This window comes from Podarcis liolepis (genome assembly GCF_965112155.1).
Source record: "Podarcis liolepis genome assembly, chromosome: 8".
Classification (NCBI taxonomy): Eukaryota; Metazoa; Chordata; class Lepidosauria; order Squamata; family Lacertidae; genus Podarcis; species Podarcis liolepis.
The window spans coordinates 6394358-6419386 of record NC_139560.1 but is presented as its reverse complement, the minus strand read 5'-3'; the positions used below and the strand labels follow the sequence as shown (position 1 = coordinate 6419386).

The window sequence follows — 25029 nt, the reverse complement described above, 5'->3', positions numbered from 1 at the left end:
TTCCCACATGTACTGCTAGTAAGCCAGGTGTCCCCCATCTTCTTATTACTGAGGGGCTGCGTATCCGAAGACAAGGAAGAGGAACCGAAACATTAGCGGACAGATTTGGAGAGGAACTAAGGCTAGAATGGGCTGGCTCTCTTAAATTCTATGTGCACCCAATTATTTAGATTTATGTAAGAGCAGGACTGACTTATTTCCCATTCTCCACGAACACAAAAACCCAGATCCACTGGCTCATATTGAAATGTTTATTAAGATTGAACTGTAGAACAATGGATTGAACACATGTAAATGTGAAATAGTGGTTTGTTTTCTCTTTTAAACTCTACATTCAGCCATTTCTATCCATAAATGGGTGGGTGTGGGGGAAATTACAGAGAGACCAAAAGTGCAGAACAGTTAAACTGTTTCTCATGCAACAAGTCTTTACCTTGAAAACCAGAAAAAGAAAGCTCTGTGTCAAAATCAAATCCCAGAACATTCTGCCATCTAATCCACTCAGACACATTCATCGGTCACATTTCTTATTTATCCCTTTTTCCTCGTTAAACTCGAAACATTTATGTGTTTAACACACACTTATAAACATTGCTAAACTCAGCAAGAGCTAGTATACTGCCCCAACTTAATAAGTTGATAAACAAGAAGTTGTCATATGGCCAGTTCACAATGGAACTAAATATATATATTTACTTATATTTTTTTTTCATTAAGAGATGCCTATATCCAGCTTTTCACTAGGGGAGGCATTTATTTTATTTTATTTTAGTATTCAAGCTGGCCATTTGGCTACCAAGAAGGTTTCAGGTCCATGTTGCAGCAGAAATTCAACAACAACAACAAAGTACATAGCGTAGGAAAGATCAGATGATCAAATTGTATTATCCAGGAGGAGGTTAGGCTTCTATCGAATTTAAAAACAAAACAGAACTAAAAGTCAATACTAACTCGGGTGATGACCAAGCCAGACAGAGCTGAGATTTTTCTGGGTTCTAATTTTATGAAATCAGACGCCTGACACTTGATCAATGAAGTAAGCTATTTTGTGACCTGAAGAAGAAAAGGAGTTTACATTGTAATTCTCTCCCCCCCCCCCCCGAGTTTTATTTACCTGGGCGCTTTTCATAGGAAGTTAATTTACTGGCAATTATCTGGAAAATGCATAACCTCTACACCACCCCTTCTGTTTATCAGAAAGCAGCATGGTATGCATGCCCTGTTCTCTTACACATCAGACGAGGGTGCCTGCAAGACCTATCAGGTATCATTTTGTAACTCCAGGATGATCCCTCAAATCATTGCATCAGAGCTTTTAGGTGCACGTGGAGAGAAATTTACTGAATCTTAAGAGAGATGTGTTTAGAAGGAATTCCAGCAACTTTTGCTTGTTCCACAGCTCTGTATAGTGAGAGAAGTTGCAGTGGGTGGAATTCTCCCTCTTAGGCAACTGTTTGTTTTTTCCCCAAAAGAGCCCTCAGGCAGTGGATTTAGTCTTTGCTCTCTGGAAACGGATCATAAAAACGCCCTTGATCAAAGGTGGTCTGGTCTACAAACTGTGCAGAAGCATCTTCACAGCTTCTAGCAAAGACCACCTTGAACACGCACAGAGAATTTGCACAGCATGCTTTCTGCACCCAGGAATTATTCCGGCAGCTTGAAAAAACAAAACCAGCACCTTAGGGCTAGCCTACCTGTCAGAAGTTGCTGAAAGGAAGAATTCATCCCATCTAAGGTCCAAGTGTCACCTGACTCTTGAATTAAAGCCAAACCATTTCCCCCTCTGAATTTAATTGCCACAAGGAAGTTGTACATGTAAGAACTCTATGCTCCTGGAATTCATGTGGGTGTCTCCGAGACCCTTCTTCAATAAAATAAAATAAAATGGGGGCATAAACAAGTGTTTCAGCAGAAGATACATCCTCAGTAAAACTTTTTATTATGAGAGCAACATGAACCACAGAACTCGGGTAGATAATATCTGCTTCTTTTTGTTCCGTTTTGCAAATGGCATTCCTCCCTCATTGCAGTCTTAAAAACCTTGTAGCTTGGCTGTTTAAATGACAAAACCTGCACGTTTAAGAATCCATAGTTAGGAGAAGACACACACAGGTGAAATTTGGTATCCTTTTCTTTTTTTTCCTTCCCAAGTCACTTTCCCCCATTTCTGTGCAATATTTTTTGTGTCTTGTTACATTTATTTGGCCTATTAACCGGGGGGGGGGGGGGGCGACGACAAGGGGTAGCCGCAAATGAATAAAAACCAAATCACTCCCTCCCGCCCCACAAAAAGACACTTCAGGTACTCAAAAGTTGCTACATGTGTTTACGCGGGGAGTCATGCAAGATTTCGGGTTGTGTAAGAAGCAACGGATGGATCTAAGTCAGAGCTGATTGCATCCTGCTAGCAGGCAGAAGGAAAGGGCCGCGAACGTCATGTTTCAATGTACAGTGAAAACAGCAGCAGAACGAGGCCAAACCCGTTCCGTTTTAATTCATCCTTAACCAGGCCCAACCGCTTTTCATTTTTAAAATAAAGAAAAAAGCTTTCCTGCGACTGAATGGCGAAAAGGTGGAACCAGAAGAATGCCAGGTGAGCTCCCCAAATTGAGCTGCAAAGAAGAAATACTCTGCTGGGTTTTAGTTATCATGCTCTGTTTTGGGGTGGAGGGATGGGTCAAGCTTTGGCTTTGCAGCCTAACAGCTTCACTGCCCCCTCCCTCCGCAGCACAAGAGTGTGCCTTAAAATGGGTACCGAAAGCCGCCTTTAAAGATGGCACAAATCAGACCGAGTGGCACTAACTTGCCTTTCAAGACGATGACTTCATGCAGTCAGATGAGGTTATTTGCCACTCTTATGATATGGTCTGATTCTGGATTGCAGACCAGCAATTGCAGCTCTTCTGCCACAGCCTTCTCAAACAGGTTTCAGCAGAATGAATTCAAAATTGGAACTCAGGGCAGTTGATGCTATCCTCCCGTATCCTGGCTAAGATTTGTCTTCTGGAAAATCCAGCCTAGGGAACCTTCGCTGGAGGTTTCATCCATAGGAACCGACAAGGAGGAAGAAAAGGAAACAGACATTCCCGGCAGAGACAAGATGGTGATAGGGCAGCCTCATTCACCGGTCCTTTAAAGAGAGCTTTCTTATCCTCCACTTTCATGGAATGGCCGAAAGTAAAAAGCACACTGAAAAATCACGCGGGTCTTCCAATTTCCCAACAGCCTCGTCTCCTAAGACAGAAAGAGGAGGATCAGTCGCCCACATGGTGTGGTTGGGAATCTTGAAGAAAGCCTGGCTGACGGAATAGGCAGGGGAAAGATCAGAGTATCAAAAAGAGTATTTGGGTTCAAATCCCCACGTGCAAATCAGGAGGAAGAGGTTATTGCTTTTCTCTCCACAAGCCGTCATAAATATACAAGCTTGAAGTCCAGCTGGATATTGCCACAGGAAATCAATTTGTGTGATTTCTTTTTTTAAAAAAAAGAGTACATATAACCCTATCAAGCCCTACAAAGTCCAATAAATGCTGCCCACAAGACCAGATATCTGATGGCAACTACAGAAGATTTTCAGGGTGTTAAACGTGTCTGTGAGCCAGGCGCTCCGCAAAGATTTGGTTGAAGGTGCGACGCCTCAAAATCAGCGAGGAAAAGGAAATTTCCCATTCTAACAGTATGCTTTGTAAGAGACAGATGAAAGAATGAGACGTGTGCTCATGATTTAAAAAACTCAGCGGCTGACGCTTCTCCTAAAGAACCCTGGAAATGGTGGGGTTGTTAGGATGTGGGGGATTCAGAGACCCCTAAGCCAAAACAGGACCTACAATTCCAGGGTGTGTTGGCCTTAGATCTGCCTCATGCCTTCCTATGGCATGTCTAAACAGCTTTCACAGCCGGCAAAGGAAGCATACCGATAGCTCCCTCTACCTTTCCAAAATCAAGACGTTTCCCAATTCAGTTCTGCTCAACTGAATTTGAACTTCAGCATCTGAAGAAGGCAAATAGGAACGATGATGATCCCGTGCTGGGATTTAATGAGTCGGCACCAAGACACTAAATGCATCTACAAAGAGGAAAACACAACATGACTGGCTCCCAGACAGAATTTGGGGCTTGCTCTTTCCGCCTTGGCTCTGGGCTCATCGAGGCCCATTTGTTCCAAGTTCTTTGCATCTCTCCACAGACAGCAGCACGTCTTGGAGGCTGCAGTTCAGAAGCCTTAAAGAGTAAATTCTAGAGCGCAGGAAGGGAAATGCTATTCAGAATCCTATGGCATAAATGTTGAAACAAGGAGGGTTTAAGCCCTGCTACAAGGCTAAATCTCTCATTTGCCCATGTTCTCTTCACAAGGGTCCAAAAAACCAGAAAACTCACCAAGACCTGGCAATTTTCTCCTAGCACCACAATGCACGATCGCGTTTCAGATTCTGGCAGAGCCAACCGTGACGTGAAAATTGTGACCCCGCAACTGCAGAGCTGGTCAGAAAGCCAGTGTTCGTAGGAACCAAGGAACTGCCAGGAAGCCTCCAAATTTCGACGTGCTCTTCTAAAAATAAGCTTTTGAGTCCTCTGAAAAGAAAGCTTTTTCCCATTTTGGAAAAAAACACTTGCCTTCCTCATCCTCAATAGTTCGGGGCAGAGCAAGGCGGAGTCAAGGGGGGGGGGAGAGCTTTCAAGGAAAAGAAATGTCAGAGCCGAATGGGTGACCTTCAGACTGCATCAAGGGGAAAGATCCAACTGAGGCGTTTGAGAGTGTTCCCTTTTCGCCTCCTCTTCAAAGCGTAAGGCAGGATTCAAGCCGCAAGCGGCAGCTTCCTATTTTTACAAGCCTTCGAGAGCGATGAAGTGGGGTCCTCGTAGAACAAGGTGCAATTTACGCAGAAAACAGCTATCTCAAATTAATGTCGTGGAGTAGTTTTAGGTGGAGGCGAGGGCTCTCTTGGGTACAAGCTCCTGAAAGGTTTTTCTTTTTCTGACCCCCCCCAATAACTGGATTGCTTCAGTAGTCTTATACTGTGCTCTGAAAAGAAGTTTCAAACAAAATGCACCAAATAGTCATCTTTTTTTTGGGAGGGGTGGGGGACCACCTCAGACATTTAAAAAAACGGTTTGTGAAACCCTGTATACAAAATGAGCATTCATAAAATCCTCGTGGCCTCTAAAAAGCCTATGCAAACCCTGTCCACCCCCCGCCCACCTACAGAGGTAAAAATATGTAAATTGATGGAGAGCTAAGAAAACAAACAGGAGATGCCATCAAACTACCCAGAGATGCCAGCCAGGCGATTTCCATTTCAGCTATGTCAAACATACATACAATTGACAATTCAAGTAATTTATTAAAAACTGCTTTTCATTCTGAAATATATAGATAAGATAGGGTTTTTGCTTTCGAATTGCTATACTTGCAGCATGGTTCAAGGCATGCATTTTAAATAGGTGAGTTTGAGGCAGCAGAAATCTCTCGCAAGAAAGAGCAGCCCGGGTTCACTGCGGTTTCAGCCTGCAAACCAGCTGCGGCCTCTTTTGGCTCCCACTGCCTGCAAGGCGCAAGGGGAATGTGCAAGGAGAAGTCCCGTCCCCCCATTTCTAAAGAGAAGGACCTTCTAAGCTGGCTGTTCTTAAGGACATCCTCTAACAGGCTGTCGATCCCCAGCAATGACACCTGGCTTGGTACGAGAGCCTGGCTTACCCGACAACCTGCTATGTGTGTTACTGCTATTGTCCTGGACCCGGAATCGGGGAGTTGGGAGGGGAGGGAGTCTGGGTTGAAAGGACGTGGGGAAACAGCTTAGTAAGACTCCGGCATACCTAGGAATAAAGTTACAGCATTTAAAAAAAAAAAATGGTGAATTTTGTTTTCTTTAAGGCCCAAAGCTGTTTCAAGATACATTTTCCTTTTTAAAAACAACAACAACAATAACAACAACACACGCAACACTCTCTCTCTCTTTCTCTCCAGGCTGCAGTTATAAAGAGGTAGGCCTTTGGTTTACGCTTGCGGGAGCGAGACTACCTTTCAAAAACTCTCCGCTATCGCAATTTCCAGCCCAGAAGTTCAGAAAAAAGTGCAATCGACGACCCCCTTTCTAAACAAAGGGGAAGCTCACAGCCCGTCTGCAGAAACTGACAGCGGGGAATCCGCGTCCCCATTAGCAGCTTCGTCACAAAGGAGATGATTGGCTTTCAAACGCCACCAAAAGATGAAAAGAAAAATAAGTCAAATTCTGACCGGCTCGCCGATCAAAACAGGTCACAAAATGTTCCACTGGTGCTCCTTAGAGCTACACATGTCGCCTCCCACCGTCCCGAGGAGAGCCGAAAGTCCCTCCCGACCACCAAAACATCGCCATCTCTGCGGCGAAGAGATCACACTCAAGGAATCCTTGGCAAGCAACAGTCGGCGGGGACGGGTGCTCCAAACAGCTTGAACAAAATAATAATAAAAAAATAAAGCGACAGCAATTCTTGCAGTAACTGATGCAATACGTCCAAGGGAAGTCGGGGGTGGGGAATACTTAGTAGTAATTGCACGGAAAAATAATGAAATCCAGACTATGGTTCAAAGGGGGGTAGGAACATAAAGCAGAGAACCGCGGCTGTCAGCCTAATAATAATGGCATCAGTTTTAAAACACACCAACCTACTGAACTTGCAAGGTCTGAAGGAGTCAGAACAAAAAAACAGAAAACTTTTCTGCAAAAGCCACAGCCAGAATTGCTTTCGTTTTTTAATTACAGTTTTTAAAAATGGTGGTGTTGGTGGAAGGGAAATAAACAGTCCAAATGGGTAATTTGAGAATTTCGAAAAACCGCCACGAGGTCTTAAAAAAACAAAGCAAACCACGCAAGAACGTTTTCCTGCCCATCGATAAAAGTCACCTTGGAAACGCGTTTTCTCGCCATTAAAAATACCTCTAAGAAAGGAGATTTTTCTGGATTGTAGAGAAAGCAATCAGCATCAAAGCTACCTATTCAAGGCTACCCTAAGACTATGGAATTTCATCTACATTTTTGCATGAAAGAACCATTTCAATCCGATGCTGCAGCAAGGATGTCCTTGGAAAAGTTCAGATTCTGCTTTGCGAGAACGTCCCGATTCGTGCACCTGAAACGGCTTGGAATGTGTGCAAATGGTGGCGGTTCGCTCAAACGGCCGACTCGTTTTCCACTTCTGTCGTGGAGGCTTCTTTCCGAGAGAGCTTGATCACGGTCGGCTTCTCCCCATCCGCGTCGCCGCCGCTCTCGGCCGCCTCGGGAGGCGCCAGCCCTTTCTGCTCTTCCTTCGGGCTCTCGCCGACGTCGGGGTAAATCACCAGGAACGTGGCCGTCAGGAAGCCCAGGAAAGACCCCACCGATGCCACCATGGGTATGACCCGCACGGTGCCCACGGCGTCCACCACTCCTCCCAGCGCAGAGGCCACGAGGATCTGGGAGATGTAGACTTGGCAGGACAGGATGGCGCAGTCTATGCCAAAACCTCGCTTGGAGTTCCCAGGGCTATGGTGGATATACTGAAAGAGAAAGGGACAGGAGATGCTATCAACAAAACGGGGAATCGGGTAGCAGAGCACACATCGCGTTGCAATATCTGAAGAAGCTTGCTTTGGGGACTGACACTCTGGGGACAAGTCCTCTACGTCTGTGGTCAGGAACTGCAAAGAGGTGGAGGGAACGTTCTTTCATATGTGGTGGACTTGTAAAAGAGTACAATCATACCTGGGCTTGAGGTTGCTTCAGGTTGAGCACTTTTGGGTTGCGCTCCGCGGCGACCCGGAAGTAACGGAATGCGTTACTTCTGGGTTTCGCCGCTTGCACAGAATGATGCCACGCGCATGCGCAGAAGCGGCGAATCGCGACCCATGCATGTGCAGACGCGGGTTGGGTTTACTTCAGGATGTGAACGGGGCTCCAGAATGGATCCCGTTCGTATCCAGAGGTACCACTGTATTGGGAAATAATCTATAATGAATGGGGGGGGGGGTGTTTAAAATTACTTTTCCAAAAAACCCCAGAGTGCTTTCTGTTGGGGACAATTCAGAACGAAATTCCCAAGTGTCAAAAAAAGAAGAAGGTTATTTATGTATGCAACTACTGCAGCCTGTGTTCTGTTAGCCCCAAAATGGAAAACAAGCAAGGTCCCTGCTGAAGAAGAATGGCAACTTAAGTTGACGGAATATGCACAGCTTGCAGATTTAACATATGGAAGTAGAGAACAAGAAGAACATACGTTTAGAGAAGATTGGAAAACGTTTATTGAATATATGGGGGGAGCTGTGCACACCTGAAAAGGTTGGAAGCATTAAGATAAATTTGACAGTGTAAATAAGGTTTGATGGATGTATTGATGGAATATTGAATGGTTTAGTTTTTGTAAAATATGCAGGAATCTATGATATGAAAAACAAACCATGGAAGGAGAAGAACGGAAGTCATTGATATTTTAATGATGTTAAAATGAGAATTTTAAACTGTATAGCAGAATATATGTTTGTGTGTGTATATGTATATGTATATGTATATGTATATGTATATGTATGAGGAGCTGGCAATCCTCGGGCCAAAAGCAGCCTGAAGTGCTGCTTGCTGGATACTGGGCTTTCCAGCTGCAAACTACAATTTGACGGCTTGTCTCCCTCTCTTCCCATTCCCTGAAGGCTCTCCAGAGCTTAAAGACTGACCCTGCAGGTCTGTGTATGCCGTGGGATGCCTTCAAAGCATCAAACCCCCTTTGTGCTGGCTGGGCCTGATGGGAAATGTAGTCCAAGACACCTGGTCAGGGAAGGCTGCAGCAGACAGCGGCTGGGCTGGATGGATGTGGGGTCTGACTACATCTGTCCATTTGGTTCTTGCCCAACTCACGTTCCCCAACACCCGGCCCACGGCCACCTACCTGCTTGATGTCGTGATACTGCCCTAGAAGGGCGTAGGGGCAGTAGGATATACTCATGGAAACGATGCCCATGGAGCTGATCATGATCATGGCGACGTACACATTGGGGAACATGGCCATCACTGCCGTGCCAATGGAGAAGCCCAGAGTGCCCAGGATGTAGATCACTCGGATGCTGAGGTCGTAGTTGTCCAAGTATTTCTGTAGCAAGGCTGCAAAAAGGAGGCCAAGCGTGTCGCCATTAGAGAAAAGCGCCCCGCGCTCTGGGTGCAATTAGCTACCCAACTCTCCCTCATTAAAGCACTTCGTGGCCAGGGCCTTCCTAACTTCCCCCGCTCAGTCCCCTTCCTCGATTCTCTTATCTGTCAGCCGCACACGGCTTCTCTGGTCTCGGGTGCAGAGACTTTCAGCTGCCGGTGCAGAACCTCTTACCTGAACATACAGCTGCAGTAGCGGCATAGATGACCAATCCCCAACAGCCCATCTGAACCCCGGCACTGTAGGCATGCAGTTCTGTGGAATTTGAAGGGGCCTGCAGTGAAGCAAAAGAGCAGGAGTCAGCAAACCTTTCCAGTGGGGGCCAGTCCACTGTCCCTCAGACCTTGTGGGGGGCTGGACTATTTTTTTGGGGGGAATGAACAAATTCCTATGCCCCACAAATAACCCAGAGATGCATTTTAAATCAAAGGACACATTCTGCTCATGTAAAAACACGTTGATTCCTGGACCGTCCGCAGGCCGATTTAGAAGGTGATTGGGCCGGATCTGGCCCCCAGGCCTTAGTTTGCCTACCCATGCAATAAAGATTTAAGCAAAGGCCACACTATGAACAAGAGCATGGAAGTGTCAATGTTTGCACCTCTCTGCCTAGCCAAAGATTGATTGATTTTATTAAATTTGCATACAGCCCTTCATCCGGATATCTCAGGTCGGCTCAGACCATAAAAACATTAAACAGATAATAAAAACAAGAAAGAAAGAAATACCCCTCCCCAATATATTTGAAAGGACATTATTTAGAAGAATATTAATCAGCCAAAGGCCTGGTTGAAGAGGAACATTTTCACATGGTCCCTAAAATCTAATGAAGGTGCCAGGCGAGTCTCCCTGGGGAGAGCATTCCACAAACGGGGAGCCACAGCAGAAAAGGCCCTGCTCTCATGTCACTGGTCTCTGAACCTCTTGCGGAGGAGGCACACAAAGAAGGGCCTCAGAAGATAACTGCAGGGTCCAGGCTGGTTCCTATAGGGAGAGGCGGTCCTTGAGGAATTCTGGTCCTGAAGCACTTAAGGCTTTACGGGTCAAAACCAGAACTTTGAATTGGGCCCGGAAACGAATCGACAGCCAGTGCAATTGGGCCAGGATTTCCACTTTCGCTTATTCATCTGGCTTATTTTCAACCTCGAGAAACTTGGAACGATAAAAGGAGTGAAACCAAAACCAAATCGGCCATAAAGCAATGCAGTTTTAGGCCACAAAGAACCAAACTTCAAAAGCCCTCGTCTGCCAGGTTGCCTAGAGGCGACACCCCAAGGCAAACAAACCTGGGACCCCGACAAACCTGGGAAATTTCTTTGCAGCGCCCTCTGCTTGGGCTGAGCTAACTTGCAGAGCAATGCTAAATATCTATGGAGCGGAGGAGTGACTCTGTAAGTAGAACACGTGGTGGAGGCGACTCACCTTGGGGTCGCCGTTGAAAATGACCTGCCCCATGAAGTCGGTGTAGAACACGGCTTCGGCGATGATGGAGAACCAGGTCAAGAGGTGGCAGACGCAGAGGCGCAGGAGCTCCTGGGGCATCTTCAGCATGGACAGCCACAGGAGCCGGACGGTCGTTTCGGTCTCGCCTTCCTCGCTCTCGGTGTCGCCGCTGGAGTTGGTGGTTCCGCTCTGGTTCCTGTGCCGGCACCTCTGCCGCTGCCTCTTCTGCATGTCGTAGATATCGTTCATGCTCCGCGAGGACTTGATCAGCACGATGGCGTTGGCCCGCCGGAAGCGGTAGCGGTGGGAGCCGATCTTGCCGTAGTAGGAGAAGGTGTGGGAAGGCTGCCGGTAGAACATGTGCTTGCGCCTGCGCATGGAGTTGGAGGTGCTCGACTGCTTCATGCCGATCCTCGCGTGCCCGTTCAGGAGGTCTTTTGGTAGGGAGCCGTTGCTGTTCGGGGCTTTGGCTTCGTTCAAGTGATTATCAAGTAACATGTCCTCCTCCTTCTCGTTCTCCCTGAGGAAAGCAGACAGGCGGTTGAATTTGGACTTCATGTACTCCTGGCTGGCGCTGTGCGGGGTGTTGGGGTAGGAGGAGTCCTGGAAGATGGAAGGCTCGATTTCGTGGAGGAAAAGCAGCTCGGATTCCATCTCCAAGGTGGCGTCGGGCATGTGCAGGACAGAGTCGCTCTTGCTGCGGACAATGTCCACGTCCAGGAAGTCCATGTTGAGGTCCTGCTCAGACTGCACCTCGTCCCGGTACATGGAACTCCTGTAATGGTCTTCCTCGCTGATGACGTTCAGGCGGCTCAGGGGAGGGAGGCTGCCACTCAGCTTGACGCTCGAAAGGGTGTCGGCCTCGTCGTCGATCCTGTCCTGCTGGGGGTTGTATTGCTCCTCCTCGATACTGCAAAGGTGGAGGACAACGGAGACGGAGAAGATGATGGCGGCAAAGAAGAAGAGGACTTGCTCCTGGGAGACGAAGATGACCCCGAAGAACGTCTGCATCCAGTCGAGGCCTCCCAGCATGTAGCCAATGGCCCCTCCGAGACCTAAGGAAGGAGAGATGGGCAAAAAGTTATGCGCTGGCTGCTTTGTGAAAAGGCTGGGAACCATGGAAGTGGACGAGGCAGCAGTGCCTCCTATCTGGCTGCTACATAAAAGAGGAGAAAGGTTTCCAGGCTTGACTACTGTAATTCGCTCTACGCGGGGCTGCCCTTGAAGCTGTCCCGGAAAATCCAGCAGGTGCAGAATGCTGCAGCGAGGCTCCTCACAGGGTCTCTGCCATGGGAGCATATTCACCCAGTGCTTTTCCAGCTGCACTGGCTCCCGGTGGAGTACAGGGTCAGATTTAAGGTGCCTAAGACCCTCATACCTACGGGACCGCCTCTCCTGGTATGCCCCACGGAGGACCTTAAGGTCCATTAATAGCAACGCCTTAGAGGTCCCGGGCCCTAAGGAAGTCATATTAGCCTCAACCAGAGCCAGGGCCTTTTCAACACTGGCTCCGGCCTGGTGGAACGCTCTGTCTTATGAGACCAGGGCCCTGCAGGATCTGATTTCTTTCTGCAGGGCCTGTAAGACAGAGTTGTTCCACCTGGCCTTCAGCTTGGAATCAATCTGATTCCCTCCCCCTTTTCTTTTTTCCTTTCCCCTCTTCTGATGGAACCCTATTTGGGGACTTCCCTGGCTTTTTTCTGGCCCATGTAGGACCAGTCTGGAAAGTTAGTCTTGGCGACGACTTGATGTTTTCATCCCCCCAAAAGTTTTTGATTTGAGTTTCCATTGAAATGAGGCTGTATTTTAATATTTTAATGTTGTATTTTAATCTTGTTTTTAAGTTGCATTTCAATCAATTTGTTTTTATATCGGGTGTTCGCCGCCCTGAGCCCGGTCTTGGTTGGGGAGGGCGGGGTATAAATAAAATTTATTATTATTATTATTATTCCTTTTTGGAATCCATCAACCATGGGGGCACAGGTTCCACATCCGGTAACAGTAGCTCCATAAATATGATGTAGTTAATTTGTTTAGTTCAGCTGAGAACTGCAGCTTGCCAAACGGACAGACCTTGCTTCTGGCACAGCTGCAGACAAATGAATGGAGCCAAAAGCAGTCATTTCAGTGATCAAGCCAAGCCACAGTTTCAGGTTGACCATGGTTCGGAACCCAAAGCGTGGTGTGAACTTCCAACCATACAGTAAAGCCAGAAGCATTTTTCTCTCAAGTTTCCTTCAAACCAAAGCTTCTTTGCTCTGCTTTGCTGGCTGATCACCCCCCCCCCCAGAACTCTGGTGACTTTCCATAACCATGGTTTGGTGTCATCTCAACTGAGCCACCTTGGGAAACAGGGTGCAATCTTAAAAGGGAAGCGCTGATGGAAGTTTAAGTATGCTCTTCTATGGAATAAATAGAAATAAAAATTATTTAAGGGACACAGGAAGCTGCCTTATACAGAGTCAGACCCATATGGAGTCTAGCACTGTACTGTCCCACACGGGCTGGCAGCAGCTTTTTGGAGTTCCAGGCAGGAGACATTCCCATGCGCTACCCGGAGATGCCTAGGACAGAAGCTGGGGAAGGTGTCCTTACAGAAAAGAACAGACAGAATCACATACCAGCTGAGAAGGCGTGGATGTTGAGTGCCATGTCCTGTTCCTCGCTGTCCACCACGTCCAGCAGATAGGCCCGGATCGGCCCCTCCGTCGCGTCAGCGCAGAAATCCAAGACCACCACACCCAGCACAGTGAGAACGATGCCGATGGGCTGCTTGTCTGGGACATCTCCGATGGCCAGGCCTGGCAGGAAAGAAGAGCAAAGAAAACAAGGAGGGCGTTTTCTCTCTCTCCCTTTTTCTTTCCCTAGCAAAGAACCGACCCAAGAACAAAATAACAGTCCTTTTTATTATTAAGGAAACAAACGGATCTCCTTAACGGATCGGCTGCCAAGACGAACTGGTGGAATTATCCCTTGGCCGCTCTGGCTGGGCATTTCAACCCTGCGGCATGGGTTAGGCCAGGGCTGGTTTGAGGGCTTGTTTTGCCTCGGTCCAGTATACCTGAAGGAGCGTCTCCAGCCCCATCGTTCTGCCCAGACACTGAGGTCCAGTGCCAAGGGCCTTCTGGCGGTTTCCTCGCTGCGAGAAGCCAAGTTACAGGGAACCAGGCAGAGGGCCTTCTCGGTAGTGGCACCCACCCATAGCTGACAACTTTTCCCTTTTCTTGCGAAGAAGCCTATTCGGAATAAGGGAATTTCCCTTTAAAAAAGGGAACCGTTGACAACTATGCACCCACCCTATGGAACGCCCTCCCACCAGATGTCAAAGAGAACAACAACTACCAGACTTTTAGAAGACATCTGAAGGCAGCCCTGTTTAGGGAAGCTTTTAATGTTTGATGCATTACTGTATTTTAATATTTTGTTGGAAGCCGCCCAGAGTGGCTGGGGAAGCCCAGGCAGATGGGTGGGGTATAAATAATAAATTATTATTATTTATTATTATTATTAGGACTGACATGATGTGTTTCTGATGAGTACATTTTTATTTTGCCTTGGGAGCTCTCGGTTACTTGCTTCTTCCCTTGTCAGACAAAAGTTGGCCGAGAAGGTCAGCCCAGGTTAAGGTGGTGTTTGAAAATTTTATTATGCAATTTGTGGGAGGTGGGGGGGGGGGAAACGAAACAGAAAAAGGAGGAAGTAATGAAATGTGCTTGGCTACAACAGCACCACAGAGTGAGGAATGTACTCTTTTAAAAAAACCCAGAGCTGCCAAGATTTGAAGCATTTGCTGGGGGGGCGAGGGGGGCTTTTAAAATACACGTGTTGCTTGTGCTCAATTGCAGGCAAAGTCTTGAACGTTCTAGTGGGGCAGATCGAATGTTCATGGGCTGAACCACCTCAGAGAGATCAGAGCTTGCAGGCTTTCTAAGTTCAGAGCGGGAGGAAGTGCTTCAAGTCAAGCAGGGGAGAGAGGCTGTGAGCTCTGCATTCAGAAGCTGCGAGGGGCAATACCTGACATCTCCGGGAAGGGCTGGGAAAGACCCTAGATCAGTGCAGAGAGACAGCCTTTCCCTGCAGAGGACAGCTTCGTAAGTTCCAACACATTCGCTTTCCATAAGCTTTGGGAGCCTATTTTACAAAGCGTGAGCACTTGATGCTGCTCCCGTCCTCAGGATGAGAATGGCACAGAAGCGGGGGAAACTAACTGTTTTCCAAATTTGTTTATTGTTGTTGTTGTTTAGTCATTTAGTCGTGACCCCATGGACCAGAGCACGCCAGGCACTTCTGTCTTACACTGCCTCCCACAGTTTGGTCAGACTCATGCTGGTAGCCTCGAGAACACTGTCCAACCATCTCGTCTGCTGTCGTCTCCTTCTCCTTGTGCCCTCCATCTTTCCCAACATCAGGGTCTTTTCCAGGGAGTCTTCTCTTCTCATGAGGTGGCCAAAGTATTGGAGCCTCAGCTTCACGATCTGTCCTTCCAGTGAGCACTCAGGGCTGATTTCCTTAAGAATGGATACGTTTGATCTTCTTGCAGTCCATGGGACTATCAAGAGTCTCCTCCAGCACCATAATTCAAAAGCATCAATTCTTCGGCAATCAGCCTTCTTATATTCTGCTTTTCCTCCAAGGAGCTCCAGTACAGGGTTTTCCTCCTCCCCCTTTTATCCTCACAACAAGCTGGGGTGTGTGTGTGTGTACTGTTTTGTTTAGTTATTGTTTTTATTGTGTTATTTGTGTTTTTATCTTGCATTATTATCCTGCGAACCACCCTGAGATCTACAAATGAAGGGTGGTATACTACTACTACTACTACTAATAATAATAATTTAGGCTTAGAGTGTGTGACTGGCTCAAGTGCAGCCAGTGAGCTTCATGGCTGAATGGGGATTTGAGAAGATCAAACATGTCCATTCTGAAGGAAATCAGCCCTGAGTGCTCACTGGAAGGACAGATCCTGAAGCTGAGGCTCCAGTACTGTGGCCACCTCATGAGAAGAGAAGACTCCCTGGAAAAGACCCAGATGCTGGGAAAGATGGAGGGCACAAGGAGAAGGGGACGACAGAGGATGAGATGGTTGGACAGTGTTCTTGAAGCTACCAGCATGAGTTTGATCAAACTGCGGGAGGCAGTGGAAGACAGGAGTGCCTGGCGTGCTCTGGTCCATGGGGTCACGAAGAGTCGGACACGACTAAACGACAACAACTCTCAGGTCCTAGCCCTACGCTCTTAACCACTGCACCACCTTGGCTAATACCCAGCAAATGTGAAGAGTTGCCAACGGAGTTTGCCTTAGGCTGAATCCCCAAAGAAGGTAAATTCCCAGCTTCTATTGTTTCCCCAGAGTGTTGCTCTAACAGCGCCGACAGAGATGAAGGAAAGAGTTATTCTTCCCCCTTTTAGTCATTTGATAAACAATTTTTAGATCTTGCCGTGTTCTCCCCCCCCCAGCCTAAGAACAGAACAAGAAAAAGCGAAACGATCTTTTTGTCCTTCTTCCCCCCCCCTTTTCAAATAATGCTGGAAACAGGATATGTTTGCCAGATATGCATTAAAGGGAAATCAGAGCACAACAGGAAACATTTCCCTGTGAACAGGTTCCTACAGTTTTCCCATGCCAAGAGCTGCAGTCATTTCAGACCTGCTAGGATTTTGCTGGTAACCACTGAATCGGTGGGAAGGTGAGCTTGCAAATGCAGCCACCGCAAGCCATCACGATAAGCCCGGCAGTCGCTTCTGATGAGAAGAAACAGAGGCCAAGGCATTGAAATTAACAAGCCTGAGTAAGTAGGACTAATGGTGGATACCACCCAAGCAAATTAAGACAACTTTACTTTCTGCAGCTTTTTCCAGTCACAGAATTCAGGTGCTCAGCAGCAAAATCCCACAGCGTCTCCGCAATTAATGCTTTTTTAGCTGGCTGCGGAGTGCGGTCCTTTGCTGCTTATTTGAGCAGACAGCACAGTGACCCAAGAATACCCCCTGATTTACCTATAATGGAGCCGTTCAGGAAAAGGGCAACTCCAAAGAGAACGCCAATGCAGAGGGCAAGGATAAAAGGCCGCCGGCGGCCCCAGCTGAGAGTACAGCGGTCACTAGCTGAACCTATTAGAGGAGTGAAGATCAAGCCCAGGATTGGGCTGAGGAACCAAGTGAGGCTGTAGTACTGTTCAGGAAGACCTAAAAGACACGAGAATTCAAGAGGGTTATTGGTTACATTTTGGAAAGCAAACATCTTCAACTCAACACAGGACCCCCCAGGCTAGCCAATGCTGTTGTAGGTTTAAGAAATGCAGTCAACCAGGCAAATGCTGGCCTGGTTCAGACGCAACAGGAAACCATGGTTTCCTGTTACAAGATTATGGCTGAATGACCCTTGGGCTTGCACTCTCCTTTTGGGTCCACGAGAAGGAGATGGCAAGCACCCGCTTCTGCTTTTAAACAAACCACAGTTCCCCGTTGCATCCAAACTCAGGGAACTGCGGTTTGTAAGTAGTGAACAAGCCAGGATATGAAACCATGGTTTACGCCTTGCTTGTTTTCACTGACTAGTTCACACCCATGACCCTACTGGGAAATAAGAATGGAAACGTACAGAGCAAACGTGGAAATCCGCGCTAAATAAATATAACTAAACATTAGTGGAACAAGGGAATGCAACAGCTAAGGATGGGGAACATTTGGAAAGAAATAATCTTTGAGGGATCAGGAGTTCTAAGAGGTTAACAGCATAATGGTGCCGCTTGCGTGCGTGCCACCAACGCAGAGTTAGAATCATAGAATCGCAGCATCTTAGAGTTGCAAGGGACACCAAAGGTCATCTAATCCAACCCTCTGCAGTGCAGGAACCTCAGCTAAAGCATCCACGACAGATGGCCACCCAACCTCTGTTTAAAAACCTCCCAGGAAGGAGAGCCTACCATCTCTCGCGGGAGTCTGTTCCATTGCTGAACAGCTCTTACTGTTGGAAAGGTCTTCCAAATGTTTTCAACACTTTTAAAAAATAAATTATTTAATCATTTTTTCGACACAAACAACAACCGCAAAAGACACTACAACAAAATCCATAATAACAATAACACAATTGACTGCACCCTTTTAACAATATTTTCCCACCTCTCTCTCCTCCCCCCACTTCCCACTATCCGCCTTATCGTTTAAATATTCATTCCAGATTTCTTCATATTTATCCATTCTTAATTTGCGCTGACATGCAATTCATTCATATGCAGCTAATCTGTCCATATTATCAATCCATGTGCTCAATGGAATCTTTCTGTGGCTCTTCCAATTCATCAAAACAAGGCTTTTTTGCTTCTAATATAGCACGGTACATCCATTTTTTTTGACCCCTTGAAATCTCCCATGTATCCGGAATATAATTTAGAATTAAATTCAATTCCCCTAAATAACAATTTCTTTTTATTACTCTTACTCTAAATAGTTCACCCAGTGTTGATAAATCTTCTCCCTAAAGAGGCGGAGCGCCAGTAGAGCATTTGCCTTGCAGGTAGAAGCTTCCAGGTTCAACCCCCAGTATCTGCAGGTAGGCCTGGAAACAGACACCTGATTGAAACCCCAGAAAAACGGCTGCCACTCAGTGTAGAGTGGAGCTAGATGGACCAAGGATAAGGCCCCTTCCTATGTTTCTATAGATGTGCTGTAGTGGGTTTTCTACCTGCTTGCCTCCACTCACACTCTCCTTGCATATTTGCAAATACAGCATATCTTAAAGGTAAAGGGACCCCTGACCATTAGTTCCAGTCGTGACCAACTCTGGGGTTGCGGCGCTCATCTCGCTTTATTGGCCGAGGGAGCCGGCGTACAGCTTCCGGGTCACGGGGCCAGCACGACTAAGCCGCTTCTGGCAAACCAGAGCAGCGCACAGAAACACTGTTTACTTTCCCGCCGGAGTGGTACCTATCTACTTGCACTTTGACGTGCTTTCGAACTGCTAGGTTGGCAGGAGCAGGGACCGAGCAATGGGAGCTCACCCCGTTGAGGGGATTCGAACCGCCGACCTTCTGATCATTGAGTCCTAGGCTCTGTGGTTTAACCACAGCGCCACCCGCGTGCTTTAACTCTCTGCCAAAGAAAGCCAAAACCTGAGCGGAACAGCCCCTTGTTAATTTTTCACTATTCCATTAAGTAGGGAGACAGCAACAAGACGGTGGATTCCTCCGCCGTTTATGAAGCCCAACGAAGAGACATTTATATGCTGGGTTTGCTGTTTTACTGGCTGTGAAATGCCACCTTTTGAGTATCTGGGAAAAGATAACACTGTATATTGAAGAGATTATTTAGTATGTGTAATGCTAACTTGGAGCCTGTAGATGGTGCCAGTGTCAGAATAACGTGACAGAAGAGGCTGCTTTAAAAAAAGGATTCCCCACCAAAATATACAACCATGTTTTTATTCGCCACTTCAAATAATCATCTGAGAGGTCCCAATTAGCAACTGGGCAACCAAGGCCGATCTTTAAAACCCCACTGCGGTAAAAAACATCCGCTTCCCAAAGACACATGGCCAGGCTGTGCCTAGGATTTGACCTTGCAAACACGATCAACATGCATTTAAGGTTACTACTCTGTAGTTGCCATCGGGATTACGCAATCTGTGTTCTGAGAAGCTGATGCGGCTGTTTAGGCGAGACTAAAAGGGCTGTTATTTAAAGCACGGACAGATCTTAATCGTCCTGCAGACTTGCTTTGTGAGGTTATACGCCGGGCTTTCCAGAAACCCCTGTAGCGTTTGAACAGAAACATTTAACATGCATCTAAGGTTACCTTTAAAACAATCCAATTAATGTCCAACCTAAATATAAGGAGTGGAAACTTGTTTTTAGAAGATGTAGCTGAGATTCTGACGCCGAAAGCCAAGGCCAAGCAAAACAAGGTGGCGGCATTTAGGTTTATTTAACTCGTGAAATTTGTATCTCGCCTTCGCAAGCTGCAAATTCCTACATGGTAGTGTGAGCTTCTGGGTCAATAATAATCATTATCCCAAGATTAATTTTAATTTGCATTTACAACCCCAGAGGATAGAAACAAGACAAGGGGCAACGAGGGATGGATTAAAAAGAAGAAGATGATATATTTTGGGTGTGCTGTTTTATGCCAACAGCAATTTCCACCAGCTATGCTGTTTGCTGACTGGAAAACCTCTCCTTCAAAGAGGCTTGTTGACGTCTGCATTCCTAAATTGGTACAGCCTGTTTTAATAAGCCTGTCAAAACTGTAGCTGGCAGAAGGAAAGAAAGGACAAACCTGACTAGTACACAGTATTTTTATAAGGTTGCTGGACGTTCACTGTGTGGCGTATAAACAAGGGAAAGGCACCCACCTGCAGAAACCCGTCCGACGCTTTCACTGAAATACCGTATTTTTTGCACCATAACACTCACTTTTTTCCTCCTAGAAAGTAAGGGGAAATGTCTGTGCGTGTTATGGAGGGAATGCCTATGGGTGGCGGGGGGGATCTGCTGCAGTCGTGAGCAGAGGATCCATGGTTCCCCTTCCTTCCCTCCTCCGTGGCTCGCTTTGAAACAGCAAAGCAGGAGAAGAGCCGCTGAGTGGGGAGGAGAGAGGGACAGAGAGCCTGCTTCTTTAAAGGAGCAAAGCGGGAGAGGAGAGGAGCCGCTTACACGAGAGTAAGCGGCTCCTGTTCAGTTGGTTCCTTTAAAGCAAGCAGGCTCTGTCCCTCTCTCCTCCCCACTCAGCTCGCTAAATAGCATTATTAGCAGCATCCTTCTCCACACACCCCATGCGTGCTCCTTGTCCCTTGAGTGCTTTTCCTTCCCTCCCCACTTAAAACGTGGTTACAAAGCACGGATCCATATGGATCCTCAGGATTTTTGCATTGGGCTACTCCAAACTCACTGTCAGATCACATGTCTGTGGCCATAGCATGAACCACAAAAATCATACATCCACTGTTTCGTTTAGAATATCTTTTTTCTTGTTTTCCTCCTCTAAAAACTACGTGCGTGTTATGGTCTGGTGCGTGTTACAGAGCGAAAAATACGGTACTTATTATGGCTGCAGTTGTGCAATACAGCAGAGAATTTAGCAGCGTATGCATGGGTCTGAGTATCATGTATAGGGAGATCTGTTGCCCTCCAGGTGTTTGCTAAACTACACCTCCCATCAGCCCTGACGACTGGCAGTGATAACTGCAGCCGATGGGAGTTGTAGTTCATCAGCATCCGGAAAGTCAAAGGTTCCCTGCACCCGCCGAGCACTGTGGGTTTCTGTTTAAAAGGAAGAGCAAGATTCTAGATGCCACCAGAGGGAAAGCTCACAGGTGTATGGGAAGCAATGAGACTCGTCTGTTGTCTTTGAGGCAGCGGTTATGAGAGAGGCGATAATCCCAGTTTGCCCATTTCATGGGCTCCCACAGGTAGTGTATTCTCTCTCCCAACACCCCACCCCTCAAGAAGTCCAACACACCTTTCCACAATCTAGAAACCACCCATTTCATCTAGGTTTCCAGTTCACTCTTTTCTTTCCACCACCCTAAAGGTACCCTTGACCATTAGGTCCAGTCGCAGACGACTCTGGGGTTGTGCGCTCATCTCACTCTATAGGCCAAGGGAGCCAGCATTTGTCCGCAGACAGCTTCTAGGTCATGTGGCCAACATGACTAAGCCGCTTCTGGCGAACCAGAGCAGCGCATGGAAAGGCCGTTTACCTTCCCGCAGGAGCGGTACCTATTTATCTACTTGCACTTTGACGTGCTTTCAAACTGCTAGGTTGGCAGGAGCAGGGACCGAGCAATGGGAGCTCACCCCGTCTCGGGGATTCGAACCGCCAACCTTCGGATCGGCAAGCCCTAGGCTCTGTGGTTTAGACCACAGCGCCACCTGCGTCCCTTCCACCACCCTAGGCTCAGTTTAAAACAAACAATTCTTCCCAAATTCAAAACTGGATACACACTGCCTGCTTTGTTTAATTCATTCTAGTTGCAGAATCCCAAAGTGAACACATAAACAGTTCTGGCTGCCCTATGGCTTTAGTATCAACACTGAAGACAACATTAACTATACTATCAAAAACAGGCAAGTTTGTACAGAGGTTTCCCGCACTTCTGATAAACGAAGCACATTCTTTATTCATCCTTTATTAAAGCTGGAGCACGGTTTCTTTCCACCCCCCAAAACAGTGCAAGATTAAGGACTCAATCAACTGTGTTTCTTTCTGCAAGAGCGAAGAAAGTCCCTTGACTGGAGCAGGGACTCCTACAGAGATGCAACAGGCAGCTTCCTCTGAGGGAGGGAACTGCTGCCGCACCCCTGTACGGGAGTGACCAAGTGATCTAACCACATCTGATGCAGAGAGCTATGGCAGACTTTCTTGCTGCCAGCAGGGGCTGAATAGAAAATGAGTGGCACATAGCTAAGGACATTAATTCCGCGGATGCTGATACCATGTCCCCGGGGGATGGGACAGGTGTGCTCTAGCCACTAAGCAGCCTTCTATTAATTCACCACAACCTATTAGGGGGCTGTTTAGGAATTAATGCTGGTGGCACCCCACAAGACCAGCTGAGTGCAATATATCTGGGCTAGGGGCAAGGAACTCCCTTGTGGGCATAAATTTCCAAGTCTAAATCCAGGAAAGGCATGCAATGCGCCAGAGACAAAATACAAGCGTAACAAACCCGTAGGCAGTGAAAACAAAACTGATTTGGGGACCCTTTTTAGTACATCGTAAGTACAACTCAGATCTCGGTCAAGCAGCACAGCAAAAAGAAAGGGGGGGGGGGGAGAGGAGGAGGATTTCAGGAGCTAAGCATTGTGAAAACGCTGCTTGTTTCTGACCCTATCGCCTCATCTGACATGGAACAAAACACAGCCAGGAATTTAGATCCAGGTACAGCAGCATAAAGGAGGGCTCTGTCTCTGAATTCGCCATCGACCACTAAGAGAAAGGGACTCAGCGCACCCTTAGCTTGTAGAGCGGCTCTTAATCTGATCCGAGCTGACCAAGCACAAAATTAAAACCCACTCTAAATGTTCTTTCAGCTGCCGATAGGAATACGCTCTTGTTTTGGAGACCGAGCGCTGCAGGGCTTTGAAGCATCGTAAGCCAAAGGAGAGCTGGGAACACCATGTTTTCCCGTCGCCCACACCGTGTTACTTGCAGTGATTTAAAATCAGGCGTCTTGGCAAGGAGTTACTTGGGCTTGCCATGCCTCTTGGCGCCTTAAACCCGCCTGAAGGCTCGAGGGGTTCCGTACGGATCTTTGCAAGTCAGGCTACGCTCACAGAGGATTTGTGGTGCGACCCCAGAAGGACTCGCCGAAAACCCGAGGAACCCAAACCAACCTCTACCATTCAAGCTCTCAGCTTCAAAGTAAGAAATGATGATCAACACAGCAGGAAAAGAAGTTGTGTTCCTTCTCAAAGCGCTATCTGGGAACACCCTGGACTTTGGCCGCCCTCAAGAAATGACCACTCTCCCTATTTGGGGGTAGGAAGGAAAGTACGGTTGACACACTGGAACAGTAAACACGAGCACCCCATACTGCAACATTCTGTTGCAGATCCCCCTTGTATATGTACACTAATTGCTTGTGCTTATACAGCAAGAGGTGGGACGCTGTGGGTTAAACCACAGAGCCCAGGACTTGCCGATCAGAAGGTCGGAGGTTCGAATCCCCGTGACGGGGTGAGCTTCCATTGCTTGGTCCCTGCTCCTGCCAACCTAGCAGTTCGAAAGCACGTCAAAGTGAAAGTAGATAAATAGGTACCACTCCAGCAGGAAGGTAAACGGCGTTTCCGTGCGCTGCTCTGGTTCGCCAGAAGCGGCTTAGTCCTGCTGGCCACATGACCCGGAAGCTGTACGCCAGCTCCCTTGGCCAATAAAGCGAGATGAGCGCCACAACCCCAGAGTTGGCCACGACTGGACCTAATGGTCAGGGGTCCCTTTACCTTTTATACAGCAAGAGTATGGGGTGTTAGGGGAGTGGGTAGCACCTGTAATGGGGAACATACTGTGCTCCTTTTGGGGTGGTTTGTGCACCTTTGGACCCCACCCTGCACTCACCTTTCACCTGTGGCTCCTAGATGATGCCAGCATGTGACAGCAGCCACACTCCAGGAACAGCTGCGACTGGCTGGCTAAACCAGGTGAGGGTAGTCACTAGGTCTCAAACCCTCTGTGAGTTAGGGATTTCCTTTGCATGCAAAGACTGGCTCCAGTCGACTGAGCGGAAGAGACCAATAGTGGGTCCCATGGCCAAGAAAGTGGTTTCTGCATGTGATGTAGAGGGAAGGACGGATGGGGCTCATCAACCTGGGAAGGTGGCCTATCTAGGAGGAAGAAAACTCTGATGCTAAACCTCCGCTGCCTCCCGGGACATCTTTAGGAGTAGAAAAGGCTAAGGAGTAAGCCCTGCACAGATCTGGAGTCCCCAAGCCAGTTGGATGGCGCCTTGTACGCAAATCCTGCAGTCAAGGTGGTGCCAAACGTATTTCTCTGCTTTCCTTTGGGCCACAACAGCAAGGCCAAGAGGGGGGTCTTGTCCTCTGGGAAGCCTGTTACAGAAAAATCTAGGTGTGAGGCTGCTCAGTCACCCAGCTCATTGGGCAGAGCCCACGGGTCCCCGTGGAATAAAGGAAGGAGTCCAGCCACCAACCAGAGCAAATAGCTGTAGACCAAAGTTTATTGCGCAACAGGGTCAAAAAGGAATTTTGAACCCCGAGGATGGGCAAGCAATTGTCACCTCTGGGAACTTCCTGGACTTTCAAGGGGAAAATAGCTTTGGAATGGAGGAAACTGGCAAAGGAGTTGATTTCATATTATTTTTAAAGCTAGGTAACTTCCCTGAGCTGTCAAGTTGAAAGGATACATTGAGGCATAATATTTGTAACATTTAACTTTAAAGATGTGTCGTCCCCCCCCCCCCAGTAATTTCCGTAACACAGCCCAAGACCTCCATCCACACTGCCCAGGTTTGCGTCCTGAGGAGGTCAGTTTGGCGCAACTAATGCAGCGGTTTGACTTCACCCATGGAGGCACACTCCATTGTCTCTCAAGACAGACGGATGCCAACAAGGCAGCGAGAATGGCACTGTCCCTACAGAGTGGGGAGGCACCAGCTAGTTTGCAGGGGGAACCTCGAATTTTCACAGAAGTATAAAATAACTTGGGATGGGAGCCCACCTAAAGCAGGCCCGTGAGGACTGAGCATGCTCAGCGGACATGATGGGAAGCTGGGGAGGGTGGGACTGGCAAATACACTCCTGCTAAAACAACCTACAGGCCCTTGATGGCTCAGTTGGTGGAGCATGAGACTCAATCTCAGGGCTGTGGGTTCCAACCCCACACTGGGCAAAATATTCCTGTGTTGCTGGGGGTTGGAGTAGATAACCCTCAGGGTCCCTTCCCAACAATTCTGTGATTCTATAACTCAAAGAACTGCATCCC

The 25029-nt window shown here is 47.6% G+C and overlaps 1 protein-coding gene across 12 annotated transcripts in view; it reads right to left on the bottom strand.

Annotated features, from left to right (window-relative positions):
* Nucleotides 1–237: 237 nt before the first annotated feature.
* The window catches only part of SLC45A4 (solute carrier family 45 member 4), a 132372-nt gene continuing 107580 nt past the window's right edge, over nt 238–25029 (bottom strand). For all 12 annotated transcript variants that reach the window (XM_083516695.1, XM_083516692.1, XM_083516694.1 and 9 more), the window contains 6 exons: nt 16591–16779; nt 13218–13397; nt 10576–11651; nt 9328–9427; nt 8896–9107; nt 238–7516 (listed from right to left, as the gene is read on the bottom strand). In XM_083516695.1, coding sequence (XP_083372821.1) covers nt 7151–7516; nt 8896–9107; nt 9328–9427; nt 10576–11651; nt 13218–13397; nt 16591–16779 — 2123 coding nt within the window. In that variant the 3' untranslated portion in view covers nt 238–7150. The remainder of the gene's footprint in view (nt 7517–8895; nt 9108–9327; nt 9428–10575; nt 11652–13217; nt 13398–16590; nt 16780–25029) is intronic.